This window comes from Parasteatoda tepidariorum, chromosome 4, assembly GCF_043381705.1.
Source record: "Parasteatoda tepidariorum isolate YZ-2023 chromosome 4, CAS_Ptep_4.0, whole genome shotgun sequence".
Taxonomy (NCBI): Eukaryota; Metazoa; Arthropoda; class Arachnida; order Araneae; family Theridiidae; genus Parasteatoda; species Parasteatoda tepidariorum.
The window spans coordinates 93,341,687-93,360,009 of NC_092207.1; the positions used below are offsets into that span (position 1 = coordinate 93,341,687).

Genomic DNA, 18,323 nt, shown 5'->3' on the forward strand with positions numbered 1-18,323 from the left:
GATACAATCTCACGCACAGACACTACCTCCTCATCGTGCATGTATTTCAAGAATGATATCGGGTTCCAGGCTCTCTCCAAATCAAAAGACAACTATTATCGCTTTTGAAGCTAAGCTTATGGACTTATCGGTGCTGACTGCGCTGAACTCAAACGTTCTTTTCCATGCTCTGACGAGAGTGATACTCAAATGGCTGGTCGTGTAACAAACAAAGCCCTCTGGCACGGGAGACTTTGTCACCAATCGAGCAGTGCCTGCATTAAACAATAATCTCTTTTACCCGGACTTGCCGTTTTATTCCAAATTATTCACCCATTTAATATGTTTTGAAAAAACTTTCACTAAAAACTGTTGTCTTGTAAAAGTTTCAGAAACAAATTTCAATTTTCCGACTGTAAAAAGAAATTAGAAACCACTTTTAATTTTCAGTCTGGATGAATTTCAGAAATATTCTTAAAGTCTTAGGCTGTAAGAACTTTTCACAACCAATAAAGTTCTCTTTCGAAATGATCTGTAATTCTGATGTCTTCGAAATCCCGAATAATTATTGTTTCTACAAAAGCTTCAGCTTCAAAAACAAAAAAGACTGCAAGAGATCTCTCATAGAGCGGAAAAAACAATTGTTAAAAAAAAACAGGATTTAAAGATCGGAAACATTAAGAAAATTCCAACGTCAGAAATAACAAGCATTCAAAACGAGGATTTCAGAAGTTGTTTCAGAAACTCTTACTTTCAAGAACAGAAGTACATAACAGCAGACGGAATTTGCTTACGTAATTTATGTAATAATTTTAGGATTTAACTACATCAATCCTGGAAACTAATAACCGCACCTTACGTTATTTCATTTATATATTACCGCTAAAGTGTGAATTCCGTTATTTCATAGAATAACTAGGTATCTAGTTATCTAGGTATGGAGGTATATTATATTTTCAATTATCAAGTGATTGCTCTTTTGAACTATCAAGTTATTTTATATTTAATGTTATCCTATTTTATATTATCATATTATTTAATATTTCAAATAAGTTATTTTGCGTTTTAAGGAATAAGTTGTTTCATGTTTTAATGAATAAGTTATTTTATGTTTCATGTTATTAAGTTTTTTTATATTTTAGAGTATCGAGTTAGTATTTTATAGAATACAGTTATCTCATTTTTTGAGTTATAAAATTATTTATCAACTTAATCTAAAAAGTTGTTTTATATTACAATTATTTAGTGTTTTTATATTATCAAGCTATTTTATCTCTCAAATTATAAATAATTTATATGCAATATGACATTTAACATAATTTATTACATAATTTATTTAATAACATAGTATTTTAAAATACGGATATTTTAAAAGAACTTAACGCTAGAACGAGAGTTTCATTTATATTGTGGTTGATTAACGGGAAATATTTTTATTTCATCTCGAGGATTGAATTTTCTATGTTTAAATATTAATTTATTATAAGAATTTAAATAAACCTTTTTAGCATAACTAAAATATTACTTGATGTAAAAGCAATTATTTCGTTATTGCGAGTTTTTCGCCATTCTTTTAGCCAACAGAAAGAAGAGTAAAGTAAACACGATAGCAACACTTTCCCAAAATAAATCAATGAAATCATTCGCACGATCACGACAGAAAGCTATCAGCACGATATAACGAAACAAATCATTCATGGGATAACAATAATATTATTTTGCTCCCTTAAGTTACAAAGCTATTCACGGGCAGTTTCACGTCCGTGTTACCAATTTTCGTGAATTTTTATCTTCTTTGCTACAGCTGATGGTATTTTAGAATGCTTCCTTCATAATAAGTTAGACGATGAAAATAACCAATTTTCTTACTCCGAATTAAATTTATGGCCATGAAGTTAACAAAAAACTATCAACTTGGGAGGAAGGGATATAATTCCTGGAAAATAGGGCGGAATGAAGGAAAAACATAGATTGTATTATTATTGTGGAAAAAAAAACAGCATGATTGGGGACGTGACTTTAAAAAACTGTCATATTATGCATTACTATTATTACAAACTGTTATTTCATACATTTTAATAACGTACAGCCATTTTTTTTTATACACCGAGAGCAAAAGTATAGTCGAAATTACAGAATATGGTAAGATCTACCATGTTTCTGGTTCTATGTAAACTTCGGTAATATTTTGCCGAAACTAATAATAAAATTTTATTTTATAATGTATGATAGAATTTGCTTAATGTGTGTTAAAATTTGTAATTCTTATCAACAAACATGTCTTATATAATAGCATAAAAAGCACTTAAATTAAATTTATCATAAAGTTGAGCATTTTTACCAAATGTTTGGTAATAAGAACTACACATTTGAAAATTCGATTTCGGTAAATCATTACCATATGAAAGAAACAATTACCAAATGAATTGTTTAAATACAATATATTTTTGGTTAATTATCTAGAATTGAAGTTTTTTTAGAAGTGTTATTACTATACAGAAAAATAATTATATCAAAATATATTTCTAAAAACCATTATCTCTGTTAAATTTTTTTTCAGTATTGTATTTTTAACTAAATGTGTTTTAATAAGAACTAAAATTTTGAAAACGAGAATTTCTGGTAAACCATTACCATGCTAACGAAAAATAATACTAAAAAAATGGTTTAAATATCGTATATTTAATTTTTTAATACCAGAATTATGTATTCTCTTAACAAAAATGTCAATACCATATAGTTTGGTAAATTTACCAGAATTCTGTTCTCCATGTAGGTGTTGCCATATTTTCTGCAAATTACGGAATTTCGCCCTTTTAATTGCAATGTGAAAAGACAAGTACCGTATACATATGTTCTTAGTTTTGTATTTAAGAAACGTTTCTAACATGTAACACCGGAAATAAGTTTATAAGATTTTGAGAAGCATTTATTATATTTCTAATAGTATTTTATTTGTCAAGACTCTTTTGGTATTGTAAGAATTTGTGAAATTTCTTTTCTAAATCGTATTTGAGAAATTTTTTAAATGAAATTATTTATTAAAAAAATTTTAGCGAAAAGTATACTTTTAACTGAACACATTTAAAAACATTCAATTAAAAGTGTTTCAATTCATAGCGTCATAAATTTTCACTTTCTCATTGAATTCGAAACAGAAACTATTTGGCACGCTAGCTGGCAGGTAAATTATTTTTCTAGAATAAAAATAAAACACTTTTTAGGTCTACTCCTTTGTGCTTCAGATACTAAAGTATTGCAGTAAATAATTTATGGAAAAAATATGTATTTCGACAATAAATTACCAAAAAAAAAATAGTCAATAAGTTTTAAATTTTTTTTACATACTATTAAAAATTTACGTGTTCTTTGCGATATTCTGTGATGAAAGGTTTGGCCATATACTCAGAATAACGAGAATATAATGTAAAAAATTTAAATTTCTTCACAATAAATTAAATTTTATAGATTTTTTTACTGCATATTCGTAAAAAAAAATATAATTATGCATTACGGAAAAACAATATTTAGGAAGTTTGAAATTTTGGAAAAATCATAAACGTTTACATTATTTGGTTCTTTCTTAGATTGTAAATAAGCAGGAAGATACATTAATTGAAATTTTTCTAAGCATATGCATTATTTACAACTGACACAAAAAGTTTTAGTTTGAGTTTCGAAGTTTTGATTAAAATAAACATTCTAAATGAAAACCATGTACTTCATAATAAAAGCGCAAAAATTCTTGAGTAGCCTGAGGTACTATTTCATCTGCGTTCTCCCTTAATTTAATTAGGAAAACGTATCTGTCAATTAAAAATCCTATAAAGACTGCTAAATAAGCAACTGGGACTTCAAATTTAGAGTTTGTTTAAAAAGTTGTGCTTCAGAAATATATTGAATGAACAAATAGAAGATCAAAGAGCATCTTGTTTAATTTGCAAATAGTATGTAAAAGCTAGAATAAAGGTGATCTTTATTAGTTTCGAATTCTTTGCTAATTATATTCCTTGGTAAGAATAATAGATCTATTCACACCACTTTTTAAAAAAAAATCAGAACTTTTTAATAAAGTTAAAAAATTTAACTAAATGAATAGAATTTGCTAAGAATAAAATTAGCACGACTATTGACTATGGAAAATCAAATTCAACAGCAGATAATTTTTTTAAATTTATTACTTAATACTAATGCTTAGAAAAACTATTTCAAGTCTTTTAATTATTATCGAACAATATTCCCCATTTAATTAACTGCATTTGTGATGTCAGCTGTTTCTTTGAAATTATAGTTCTAATTATAACCACCAAAACCTAACACAAATAACACCGCATAAGAAATCCTTTAAATATTAACTATAAAGAAATATGCTGAAAAAATTCAATGAACCCTTAAAAATAGTAAGTTCTAAAATTTAAAAGCATTTTTGAAGAAAAAGATTAATAATAATTTTAACACTGTTCGTCGATTGATTTCAAATTCAGAAATTGCAAGAAAAAAATTACGGATCACATATACGAGTCACATAAATAGTCATTTAATAATGGAAACTTATTACATAATGTATGACATAATATTGTTGACATAATGCATGGCATAATAGTAACTGATAGGAATTGTTTAGTTTAGCAATATGACCAATTTTTCGAAAATCTGCATATTAAAAATTATTCTCAGTACCTTTCTTGGAAATTCGATATATATTCAAGAAAACATGCACCTCACATTCTCATCTCATTTCTAAAGCTTCCTTTCTGAAAGACAGACTAGCCACTATTCAATTGCTTTAAAAAATGCACTCAATATGTAATAATAAAAAGAATAATTTGTGAGTGTCTCTCGTTATGTCAGTATTTCGCTCTGAAGCTTTTGTGTTAGGGTTCATAATTCAAACAGCAGGTATAAAAGAAGTCCCGACCTTAGAAATCGTTACAAAAATTTTTAATTAGTCAGTCTGGAGGCATGAAAATTTCTGATCGAGGTCTAACATGAGTCATTTTTGTAATTTGATATGTAGACAATTCAGTATTTTTTTTTCAATTTCAAAAGATGTGTTGATAGCTTATTGCTCATTATTTCCTTATCACTCATTCTTTTACAAGTTATTATTAGATATGCATTGATAAATTCCAGATAGTATAATTAAAAATTTTAAAAGTATGCGAACTATTATTTGATTTTCGCCTGCTGAAATATGTTTCTAGGTATCTAAATATTATCGAATCACTGGTTGAAAAATTGGAATGGTTGAAAAATTGAATTGAAATTAAAAAAAATATTTATGTACTAAAGTGCAAAATTATTAAAGAAAACTGGTTGATTGAGGTAATTATGACACGTTAGCTGCAATGAATAGCATTTATATTGGAGCCGGATTATACTGCTTACCGTTAATTTTTTTCTTCTTTTGTATCATGAACTACATGCGTAATCTAATAACGTAAAGTAAGAGAAAAATGCAGTAAATAACAGGATTTGTTTCAGTTTCTTTATCTCTTATGACCTATACCTTTCAGTTTTGAGCAAAGATTACATAGTGCTGAAGGGTGTTACATTGATAATTTACTTTCTGTTTTTCCCCTTACGAGGAAGCGTTACTCAGCTAGTCAGTAATATACCGAAGAATTTTGCTCGAAAAGCATTCTAAATTGCAATTATAAATGTTATTAATAAAAGGACTCAATGAGAGAAATCTAAATATTAATGAAATATAACATATTAATTGTCCAAAACTGTTTGAAATAAATCATTGGACTTTCAATAAAACTGTTTCTCATGTTACATTAAACACAAAGAAAAAAGAGCGGACAAAACTACCTGAAAATGGAAAAATATACCGTGCTTCTGACTCTATGGAAAGACAAAAAATCTTGGTAATTTCTATAGAAGTGTTTCGGCAAAATTAGCAACAAATTATGGTTTTATAATATGTGATAATATTATGTAAATGTGGTACAATTTAGTAAATTCCTCTTGATACCTTAGAACACGGAATAAAAACAACCATTTCTTTTGGTAAATTTACTTTTCAGCTTTGTATTTTTTTCTAAATAAGAACTATAACATTGGAAACGAAAATTGCTCATAAACTGTTACCACGATAGAAAATAATATCAAATTACTGGTTTAAATGCGCCATAGTTTGGTTTTATTAACCAGAATCATGAGTTTCTTCGATGAAATACAAATACTTAGCAATAAACTTAGCATTAAGTGAATTTAAATCTTAACCGACATGCATATTTTTTCATTCATGTACTATCGTTCTAACCCACATTAGTTCAGTTTTCTCAAATATGGTATACGCATTTTTGAAATACAATAAAAAATTCACTCGTTGTTACGTATCTTACAGTCAATTTACTACAATTAAATATCTTACAGTTAATTTAACTCTTATTTTAGTAACATACAACCTAACAAATGGGCGAGAATGATTTTAAATTATTTATCTAAATACAAATACAAAAAAATATGAATTTATGTTTCTATTTCATTTAATTAATAAAAAGCAATTTAAATATAATGAATCATTTTTTTACCCGAATGCATATTTTTTAAACAAAAAACAGGTATTATCGTTCTTAGTCAAATTTTTTCCGTTTTCTTGAATATGGAATATGTTATCCTGAAACAAAAAAGTATCACTAATTATTATTAAGCAAAATTAAGTCAAATTAGTGTTTTTATTTTTGTTATTCCTATATTTATTCTTTTTTCCTTTAGTGACTTATAATCTAACAATGTAGAAAACAATACTCAGTTATTCAAATAAAATACAGATGCAACAAAATTAATATTATGATTGGTTGCAATTCAATTACTTCGCAAATAATTTTACATTTATTGCATTCATCTTTCATCTGTATGCATATTTTTGAAGATAGGTATTATCATTTTTAACCTAATTATTTCAGTTTTCTCAAATATGAAATATGTAATTCCGAAATGCAATCGAAAAATCACTTATTGTTGTCATGTATCTGTAAGTCAAACTAGTGGTTTTTCCATTAAAGTGATTGATGGTAAATCAATTTGATAAAAAGCGAAACTACTTTGCATTTGACGACACATATGCAGCTCGTTGCCAACTTTGAAAATTAAAATGATGGATTCGCTGTATTATCATAAGAATAGAATAATGAAAGGAATTTTCAGATGTATGAATGAAGGTTACAAATTCTTGGTAATGCCATCTCCAGCGCTAAGAATTAAACTTTGAATCTAATTTATTTAACACATCTGTTACTGTTTGGACAGCCTAAAGTTGAAAAAAGAAACAAGTGTTCCATTTTTCGTATAAAGAATGATGAAGAATTGATTTTTTGATTTTCAATAAAGACTTAGTCTCAAATATTGAATACAAAATTTTTTTTTCTTAAAAAAAAGAAAGGGAACAAGTTTTTTTTCTTCTTATAAGCAATATAAAATAAAAGGAGCCAATGACGAAAAAATATTATATTTTTTGAAAGATAAATTTGATAAATTACAAGAAAATTCTTCCGATTGAAAAATATTTTTTAATATGATTGCCATTATTTTTATATAAAAATCAGATTTTATGTAATAGCCACAGTGAAATACCTTTCAAAATTGGATTTTCTATTAATAGGTGCTCATATGAAACCTTTCTGACCCTCTGAATAATTTAGAAAAAGGTTTTCATTTTAAAAAAAGACTTTTTATTTAACAAAATGTTATTTTTAATAATATATCTATATATTAATAGGCTAGCAATATTTTGTCTCGCAAAAAACTCCCAAAATACGCAGCAGAATTAAACAAATAAGGTGTCGTTTTAAAGGTATTGTAATGTAGATGCGCAATAAGGTCTTAAATTATGAAAATTTCCTTTAATTAATTAATAAAATTAATAATTTAGTTTCAACCAATGAGAATTCAGCAAATCATTTTTCGGGTGGTTCGCATAAGCATTGTTTCCGTAAGCATCGTTTGATTTAAAGCATTTCTGAATTAATAGATTGATAAACAAAAATAAGAGTGGATAAAAAAACGGAACTGAATTTCTTAAAAAAAGAATTCAATATCTTTAGTTCCTTTGATAAATTTTTAGCTACATGATAAATTTTTTGTTTCGTTACAATAGAATGGCAATGGCATCGTGCGAATATTCAAACCAAAACAAACGTGCGAATATTCAAACCAAAGCAAACTCTCTACAAACAATTATTTTGATTTGAGATTTAAACGATATCTTAGTTATTTAGTTCTATTTTTATTTATTTAGTGCCTGCTGCCTAAATAAAATGCCTGCTATCAGGCGTCGAAATATCTCTGGCAGACGTCAGAGAAATGAATGGCGGAATTCTAAACGGGAAAGCATTTCTTATTGAGATATATTCTCTGCTACAGCTCCAAATTTCTCAGCTACATGAAGAAAAGATAATCAAATTGTGAAGGGGGCAGAGAAGTGTATAAATTTCATTAAGTAATTGATTTCAATATCTGGCATTTTTATTTTAAAATTTAAATTTGTTAAAATGTTTTTATAAGATTGCGAAGCAATATGCAATGGAACTGCGAAGCAGTTCTGGGGGTTGGCGAGCGTAGCGAGCAGGGGGCGGAGCCCCCTAGTNATCCATGACACATTTTACCATCGTGTTGGTTCACTTATACCAAGTGAAGGTTGTCAGCCAAAGTACGCTCAAAATTACTTTTATGATGTAGATACAGCAGTTGAACACAGAATGCGTGAACAAGCTAATGTCAAATGTGATGCGAACATTAAGCAAGAAATAGCTGTATATCTGAACAGAGTGAATTCATATGTCCAATCTTTTCAAACAATGGGTGATCTCTGTAGGAATTCCAGTGATGGAAATGAAAAGAAAATATGCATGCACATCACTGTCAACGCGTCGTCTAATCAACGACGGTACAATGATGCCACAAGTACAGATGTTGCAGCAATCTTTAGATGCGTAGATGGAGTACCTCCTGGGGAACGAAACCTGGTGGTGATGTCAAAGTCAGGTGGCATTCGCACAGTTTCTGCTTTAGACTCATCGTTAGACCCATTGGCTTATACGCTACTGTTTCCCCATGGTGATCCTGGATGGCATATTAATATTTCGCACACTGTTACAAATAATCAACGAAACAAAACAACAATGAGACAGTATGCTGCCTATCGTCTTTCCATCAGAGAAACTTTCAGTTTATTGCATCGTTCACAAAAACTGTATCTTCAGTGGGTTGTGGATATGTATGTTCGAATTGAAGGCACACGCTTAAATTTTATCAGGCACAATCAAAGTAATTTGCGTGCAGATATGTATTTAAATGTAGCTGATTACATACACCAGCGTGCAGCTGAAAACAATTTGAGAGTTGGGCGTCAAGTCATTCTTCCCTCTTCTTTCATCGGTTCTCCCCTTTATATGCATCAAAACTATTTAGATGCAATGTCCATTGTTCAAAGGTTTGGCAAACCTTCCCTATTCTTAACAATGACATGCAATCCACGTTGGCCAGAGATCAGTGAAAACTTAGCGCCACGGGAATCCTCTCATTATCGACCAGATATTGTTGTGCGTGTATTTCATTGTAAGTTGAAAGAACTTCTGGCCTGCATAGTAAAAAAACAAGTGTTTGGTAAAATTGCTGCTTTGATATACACAATCGAATTTCGAAAACGTGGTCTGCCACATGCCCACATGTTATTAACTCTTGATGACCATGATAAAATCAGAAGTGTGGCTGATATTGACAAATTTGTTTCTGCTGAAATTCCAGGCAAAAATACTCATCATAAACTTTATGAAAAAGTTGGGAATTACATGACTCATGGTCCATGTGGTGTACTTAATCCTCATTCTGTATGCATGGAGAAGGGAAAGTGCAAAAAAAAAACTTTCCAAAAGACTTTAATGAAGCAACAAATGATAATGTCAATGGGTATGCACTTTACAAGCGGCGAGATGATAGTCGAACTGTTGAGGTACGAGGCCACACTGTAGACAACAGATTTATTGTTAATTACAATCCATACTTATTGGCCAAATTTGACTGCCACATTAATCTCGAAGTTTGTTCAACTGTTCAAAGTATAAAGTATATTTATAAATATGTTTATAAAGGTTATGATTGTGCCTCATTGCAATTTTCCAAGAAAAGTGAAGGAGTGGCAGTCTATGATGAAATTGACTCCTTTCTCAATGGAAGGTATGTGGGATCAACTGAAACTGCATGGCGTATTTTTGAATATGAAATGCATTATTAATCACATAGTATTATGCGACTTGAATGCCATTTACCTTTCCAGCAGACAGTGTACTTTCGAGAAGGCAATGAAGAACATGTAGCTTCATCACCAAAAGTTACAAAGCTAGAGGCATTCTTTACTCTGAACCAACAAGATCCTGCTGCTAATAATTTGTTGTATGTTGAGATTCCACAACATTATACCTGGCAAGATCAACAAAAAAAGTGGAAAACAAGACTGCGTGGAGCTGATAAAACCATCACACGTTTATACACAGTTAACCCAAAGAATGTTGAGCTATTTCATTTGCGTCTCCTTTTACTGCATGTACGAGGACCTAAATCCTTTGAAGATTTAAGGCTGCATGATGGAGTTGTTTTTCCAACTCTTTTGAAGCAGCTTATTCCCGTGGAATTGCATCAAATGACGAGGAATGGCGTGAATGCTTAACCGAGGCTAAGGATTTTCAACATCCAAAACAATTGAGGCAACTGTTTGGCTTTATTTGTGGCATCAATGTTCCACCTAATGCTCTTGCACTTTGGAATGACTTTAAAACTTTTCTGTGTGAAGATTTCCTTAAATCTAATAATGAGGTGAATTCATTCAACATGTGTCTGTTAGAAATAGAAGAAATTCTAATTACTCACAATACATCATGTGAGTCACTTGGATTGCCCATTCTACTCAATTTACAATACGACAATGATGATAATCTATTTTATCTACTTAAACAAGATAGTTTATTTGAAGAAATGTACAAAGCAGCAAATGAAGAGCAACGTTTCGTCATTGATACAGTATTAAAAACTGTGCTATGTGATGAAGATAAAGAATCAAATGAGAAAGTGTTTTGCTTAACTGCACACGCTGGATGTGAGAAAACATTTGTTCAAAAAGCCATTTTAAGTAAATTGCGATCAATGCAGCATGATTGCATTTCATGTGCCTTTAGTGGTATAGCTGCCAGTTTGCTTGAAGGAGGAAGAACTCTCCATAATCTTTTTAAATTGCCCATCCCACTTTTAGAAAATTATGTATCTGGCATCCCAGCGAACAGCAGACATGCTATAAGGCTCCTCCAATCATCTTTAATAATTATTGATGAAGTTTCCATGTGTCCGGTCTATGCCATACAAGTAATTGACAGATTACTTCGAGACATCGCCTCCAATGGTGACAAAGAAAAGTTATTTGGTGAAAAAACTGTCTTGCTTTGTGGAGATTTTCAGCAAACTTTGCCAGTTGTACCCCACTCTGGTCGCGCAGGAATAGTTGAGAGCTGTGTGAAATCCTGGCCATTTTGGTCTCAAATCAGAAAAATGATGCTAAATCAAAACATGCGAGCCTTGCCAAGTGAACGTGAATTTATTAAATTTCTTAAGGAAATTGGCAATGGTACCCCTGATGATCTTATTGAGATACCAAACTTTCTGATCAGCTCTGCTTCTATCATTGATGAAATTTACTGTAATATTCCGGAAATTGTTCAAACTCCTGAGATAACAAATCGAGCAATATTGGCTCCGAAGAATGAAGATTGCGAGGAGATTAATCACCAAGTTTTAAGAATGATGCCAGGTGAAGAAAGAACTTACATCAGTTGTGACTCAGTGGTTACTGACAACGAACATGAACAGACTCTCTATCCCTCTGAATTTTTAAATAACCTTTCAGTGAGTGGCTTACTTCCGCACAAACTCACATTGAAAGAAAATGCCATTGTTTTACTGATACGTAACTATAACACTTCAAAGGCACTTATTAATGGTACGAGAATACGCGTCAAAAGGTTGCACCGGAACTGTTTAGATTGCGAAGTTTTAACAGGTGCTTCATCTGGACAGCGAATTTTGATTCCAAGAATAAATTTGAGAAGCTCTGGAACACTACTACCATTTATTTTAAACAGAATTCAATTTCGGTGATTCTTGCTTTTGCTATGACAATAAACAAATCACAAGGACAATCAATTAATAAGGTTGGTATTTACTTACCGCAAACCAGTTTTTGCACATGGACAGTTGTATGTGGCTGCCAGTCGAGCCCGATCATTTGATGGCTTAAAGTTTTTAATTGCTGATACAGATGAGCAAGAACATTTAAAAAATGATCAGAGAGTCTTTACAAAAAATTTAGTTTATAAAGAACTTTTGTGAACAAAACTATTTTGTTTTATGATTAATACCCATCGGAAGTAGGCAAGGGGACCTTCCAGAATCAAAACTCCCCATGAGAAATGATATATGGTGAGCTCCTCGCGGTATTTCTCGGGTAATGCTAACAGCCATACATTTAAATTTAACAATTAGGTATAACACATTTTATTCAAAATGGACTCAAATCATTAAAATGATACTCACCCAAAACACTTGAGCCTTGCCAAGTGAACATAAATTTACTGAATTTCTTCACAAAATTGACAATGATACCTCTGGTGATCTTAAAGCCATCATTGATGAAATTTACCGTTATATTCCAGAAATTGTTCAAACTTCTGATAACAAATCGAGCAATATTGCCTCCGATGAATGAAGATTGCGAAGAAATCAAATCCAAACTTTTAAAAGATTGATGCCCGATGAAGAGAGACTATACATCAGTTATGATTTGGTGGTTACGGACAATGATCACGAGTAAACGCTTTATCCCTCTGAATTTTTAAATAGTCTTTCTGTGAGTGACTTACCTCCTCACAAACTCATATTGAAAGAAAACGCCATTGTGTCGAAAATTTTCATCGGAGCAGTTTAGTTTGCGTAGTTTTAACTGGTGTTACGTGCGGACAACAAATTTTGATACAAAGAATACATTTCAAAAGTTCAGGGACACTACTGCCATTTATTTTTGACATAATTCAATTTCGGGTGATTCTATTTTTCGCAATGACAATAAACAAATCCTCATAAAAANCCTCCTCACAAACTCATATTGAAAGAAAACGCCATTGTGTCGAAAATTTTCATCGGAACAGTTTAGTTTGCGTAGTTTTAGCTGGTGTTACGTGTGGACAACAAATTTTGATGCAAAGAATACATTTCAAAATTCAGGGACACTACTGCCATTTATTTTTGACATAATTCAATTTCCGGTGATTCTATTTTTCGCCATGACAATAAACAAATCCTCATAAAAATGACGCTTACCCAAAACATGCGAACCTTGCAAAGTTAAATTTTGTATTAAATTTCTAAATAAAATTGGCAATGGTACATTTGGTGATCTTATTGAGATATATTCTCTGCTACAGCTCCAAATTTCTCAGCTACATGAAGAAAAGATAATCAAATTGTGAAGGGGGCAGAGAAGTGTATAAATTTCATTAAGTAATTGATTTCAATATCTGGCATTTTTATTTTAAAATTTAAATTTGTTAAAATGTTTTTATAAGATTGCGAAGCAATATGCAATGGAACTGCGAAGCAGTTCTGGGGGTTGGCGAGCGTAGCGAGCAGGGGGCGGAGCCCCCCAGTATTCATCTAAAGTAAAAGCAACAAAGCATGAAATCTCGAATTTTTTATTAAAATAAATAATCTTTTTTAGATAAATATTTCTTATTTAATTCTTTCGTAAATAAATAATCTTAATTTGCATTACAGTTTAATTGATTAATACATAACTTACGTCTATTTTAGGACAATATGAAATAGCTTAGAATAAACATATTTTTTTTTATTTCCAAAGAAGAAAACATACGTATTTTAAAGAAAATTCAAATGACAAAATATTTTATGAACCAAATATTTAAGTAGGCAAATTAACCTTCCTACCACATTAAAATACAACAGCAATCGTATTCACAGCACAGTGAAAAAAATATCCGGTTTAATCCTGGTGTTGTCACACATTTTTTCTCTTTGTTCCTTTTATATTTATTATCATTTAGCTGAATACTCGTTTTTGTATGGGGCGTAAGAAAATAATCTATAAATCAGTACAGAACAATATTACAAATTCATTTACCCAAATTTGAAAGGCATTTACCAACACAATTAAGAAAGCTAAAATAATTTCAATATGTTTTTGTTCTCAATAATATTTTGTCCTTCCCAGTGGCTTTATGTTATTTAATTGAGCAAAACAGGTTTTTTTGCTGTTCATCTCATCAAATTAAAGATTAACTCTATTTAATGTGATATATAACATAATGCTGTTGCTTGAGGCCAACTTATGCCAGTCAAAATTTACCACAATCGAGCAATTTCCTCTGCTGCTTATTCATTTAGAAGAGGCAATAAAAAAAACTTTTTTTATGGTACCTCTACTAAAACTCCTCAGCATTGATGAATTTTTAATATGTACCAATATTACTAATATAATACATTGTACTTATATTAGTACAACTCGTACCAATTAAATCTGCATCAATTACAATAGCACCATTGTTGCCTATTACCAAAATTAATTAAGCAATATTGGCTTTCTTAGCATGGTGATTTTTAACGTTTCTCCATTAATTTTGCTTTATGTTACACCGTTTATTCAGTTCGTCAAAATTCAGTTGGACAGAGGTGAACTATTCTCCATTAATTTTGCTTTCTAACACAATATTTATTCAGCTCTCCAAAACTGGTATGGCGATTATTTTTTCCTTCTCCTAAACTAATTAGACTATTTCTTCATGATTTTTTTTCAGTACGTAGCTTATTTTTTGTATCAAGTATCTATTATCGAAATTTATGAAGCATTATTGGCATCGATATTAATTTAATGATTTTTTACTTTTTTCTTGAATAAATTGTTACCTTTTCACTATTATTTTCGCTTTTTAGTATTTAGCTTATTTTTCACAACAATTAGTAACTATCATCAAAGTCCATTACGCAGCATTTGCGTCTATAAGTGGCAATTTCTTACTCTTCGCTTAAATAATTTTGAGCCATTTCTCTGTTAAAGATTTCTCGTCGGCCTCTTGGTTCGGCGGCAAATGTACGATTTTGCTGATTCTTGTTTCTGGTTACCATGATATTATTTGACGTCATTTTCCGGTTACCACAACTGTTGTTTATCATTATGTGATTAATTATTGTTTTATTTTCATACACATTAGTTTATTTTTAAATTTTAACTTCCGTTAATATTTTACCATTACTTGCATACTTGCTGTAAAATGCTATTATTATCTTTCATATCTGCTAAGAAGAATGTTTACAAAAATAAATTTACATTTGTTTTTAATTGGAGCGTAGTGGTAAAGTTATAATACCTGAAAACAAAATTATAGTGTTTTTGATTATTTTGTAAAGATATTTTTGTATGTCTGAGGATAAATTAATATCAAATCATCAATGTAAAATGTTTTAATATAATATGGAATTTAAAAAAATGAAGAAAAAAAACACTTCACAAAAATCTATTACTTTTAGGTATCATTCCGAAAAACGCCAAAAAATGCACCCTGTTATATATTTTTATCCATTTCTTTACTAATTTTGTTTTTTTGTACATAGCTTATTTTTCCTTTCAATAAGCACCTCTTACCGTCTTATTTCTTCAATAATAGCATGACAACATTTAACGTTTTTCGTGGCACTAGTTCTTAATTAGTTTTGTTTTTCAGTTCATATTTTTTTTCAAACATCATCGACTTTAGATTATTTCGTTTTATAGAAACAACTTTTCAAAGCATACATATAAAAACACGAACAATCATACCATAGCATATTTTAATGCAAAATTAATTGAGATCTTTTTTAATTATCTGACGTAACCTGCCTATCTACCACGTTAACAGGTTTACCTGACACAATGAATAATCACCTTTTTTTTAATTAAAACTATAAGCTAACAAATATCACCGATGCAATCATTTGAAAAAACAATATCGTCTGCATTTCCATTTTTATCGATAGCAAGTTCTGAACCAATGAGAAAATTTCTTTTCTTTCTTTTTTTAAAAGTCTCTTCTAATCATTACAATTGAAATTTTTGAATGATTTTCTACATCAGATGCTAAAAGTGCCTCATTCAGCCACTGTCCAGATTCCTGGATATGTGGCGTAGCTACCCCTATAAATATTAAATACCAATTCACTAGTATATAAGACATGTTAACTTACTACCGGAGGAACTTTTTTAATAGAAGAAGGTTGACATAGCCTATATCCCCACACTGGTGACCTCCGGACCTGATATGAACTAGCTAACATCAATGGATGGTCCACATTAAACAGTTGATTTGCTCACACAGATAAAATTCTGGAATGCTAACTTAATCTGTAATGCTTTTATAAGAGAGAGACGCACAAACTCTTAGTTTTACTTTTATAGATTAGTCACTTTTACTATCATTGTTATTTTAGCTTCGATTTAGAAAGATAAATATTATTTTTTCTGTTCCTCTATGCAAGCTATATTGTCTGATTTCTTCTAATCGTAAAATATAAGTTCTCTTAGAACTTTCCAGTTGTATACAAAGCTGTATGTGTGTCAATAAATGTTTAATGCTTAAATATGTATTTTTCTGTAAATAAACGTGGGTTGTATTGAAATTTGGAGAGATGTAAGCCTAGATAGGGAAATAAAAATGCAGATTTTTTTGATGAAATAGCAGGTCAAGCGAACATTAAATTATATTGCTATGAGGTAATATTAATTATCTGGATTCTATATGTTTGAGAATCATTTAATCACCACTTCCCAGTCATTTATGTTTAGCCTGTGTAATTTATTTTAAGAAAATAAATTAAAAAAGCAATGAAATGCCTTTGAATCTCGTCATATCTTATTTATTTGATTTGTTATACCAAGCAATATATCAACCATAAACATCTTGATAGTTATAAACTTTAAATGTATACGTATTCAATATTTTCATGTACCATTAATAGTTTTCCATTTCAAGTAAAAGTTAAAATTATTTAAAACATCGAGATCATTTGAAACATTATTAAAAATAACGAGATTTGTCAAAACATTATTAAAAACAGCGAGACGTAGCTTACGATCGCTTTGAATGCTTCAACAGCAGAAGTTGTACATGATGCAAAATTTAAGACAGTTATAAAATCTGGTGTCCCCAAAAATGGTCAATGATACAAAAAAAAAAAATTAAAAGTATGAAAAAAATAGAAATATATAGAATGCTTTATGAGTTCTGCAACCAACTGAAAATTTATTTAAATTTAAGTAACAGTAAACTAATAAAAAATTGTGGTAGCAGTAATCGATAAATATGCTTTGCAGAAAGATTACAAGTTTAGCATTAGAAAAGTGATTAAAAAATATTAATTTCAACACATTGGAAATGAGTAAATCAGTTTTCATGAATGGAGCAGTAAATTAGTATGATATTCATTTAATATTAATAATTTCATATTAATAATTAAAAATTGATAATGATATCAATATGTAGTAAAGATTCATATTTACCTCATATGTTGAAAACGTAATAAACGCAGTCTCAAACATATAATGTATAACACATTTTATAAACCTTTAAAGCCAATGGATTCTTGTATTTATTACAACGTAAAAATGGTTTTTAAACTATTTTAAAAGTTGAAATAAAGTTACTGTATGGTTATCTTGTAAGAAGCGAAAGCAAGAACTCGCTCCTAACGATGTGATTTCACAAAGTTTCCCTCATAAAACTCACGGTTATATTAACTGCTATAATGCTCTGTTTCTTTCTTCCTTTTAACGATTTCTATGTGAAAAATGATGTACTTGAAAAGCAGTTACAGTAAGCAAAAAACAACGCAAGGAAGAAGTAGTCGTATGAAAATATGAAATTCTGGGAGAACTATTTTTATGAAAAAGAAGGAAAAAAACGAGAAAGAAATCTAGGAAGAAAATTTCTAGTTTAGGCTATTACCAAAAATCATAGAAACTCCAGAAATTCCAAAAATAATGGAGTAGGAAAGAAAATGTAGAAAAGTTTAAGAAAACACGTCGCGAACGTAGTTGTTTTTTGAAAGTCGAGAGAGATATTAAGTTTTAACATAAAAACAAGTTTGAGCAGTTCCTGTTCATTTATTTTAATTTTTTTTTAAGTTTTGAGTTATGAGAGGAAGAGTTTGAAAACGAAAAATAACGTTGAAAGCTTATTACGTTTAAAACATTTCTTGGAAATAGAATTTGTTTCATATTATTAAAGAAGAGACTATACATTTAAAAG

At 29.9% G+C, this 18,323-nt stretch overlaps 2 protein-coding genes across 2 annotated transcripts; both read left to right on the forward strand.

Annotated features, from left to right (window-relative positions):
- Positions 1-8,687: 8,687 nt before the first annotated feature.
- LOC122270720 (uncharacterized) lies at positions 8,688-10,654 on the forward strand. Its single transcript, XM_043049195.2, has 3 exons — positions 8,688-9,897; positions 10,080-10,164; positions 10,231-10,654. Exons 1-3 carry the CDS (start codon positions 8,688-8,690, stop codon positions 10,652-10,654), a joined length of 1,719 nt encoding a protein of 572 aa, XP_042905129.2.
- A 161-nt stretch (positions 10,655-10,815) lies between these two features.
- Positions 10,816-12,132, forward strand: LOC107450953 (uncharacterized). Its single transcript, XM_016066901.4, has one exon. The coding sequence runs from the start codon at positions 10,816-10,818 to the stop codon at positions 12,130-12,132; it is 1,317 nt and encodes a 438-aa protein (XP_015922387.4).
- Positions 12,133-18,323: the final 6,191 nt, after the last annotated feature.

Coding starts and splice junctions, on each gene's coding strand:
- LOC107450953 (XM_016066901.4), top strand. CDS start 10,816: ATGTGTCTGTTAGAAATAGAAGAAATTCTAATTACTCACAATACATCA.
- LOC122270720 (XM_043049195.2), top strand. CDS start 8,688: ATGCGTGAACAAGCTAATGTCAAATGTGATGCGAACATTAAGCAAGAA. Junction 9,898..10,079: donor ACAAATGATAATGTCAATGG/GTATGCACTTTA, acceptor ATGTTTATAAAG/GTTATGATTGTGCCTCATTG. Junction 10,165..10,230: donor GACTCCTTTCTCAATGGAAG/GTATGTGGGATC, acceptor TTAATCACATAG/TATTATGCGACTTGAATGCC.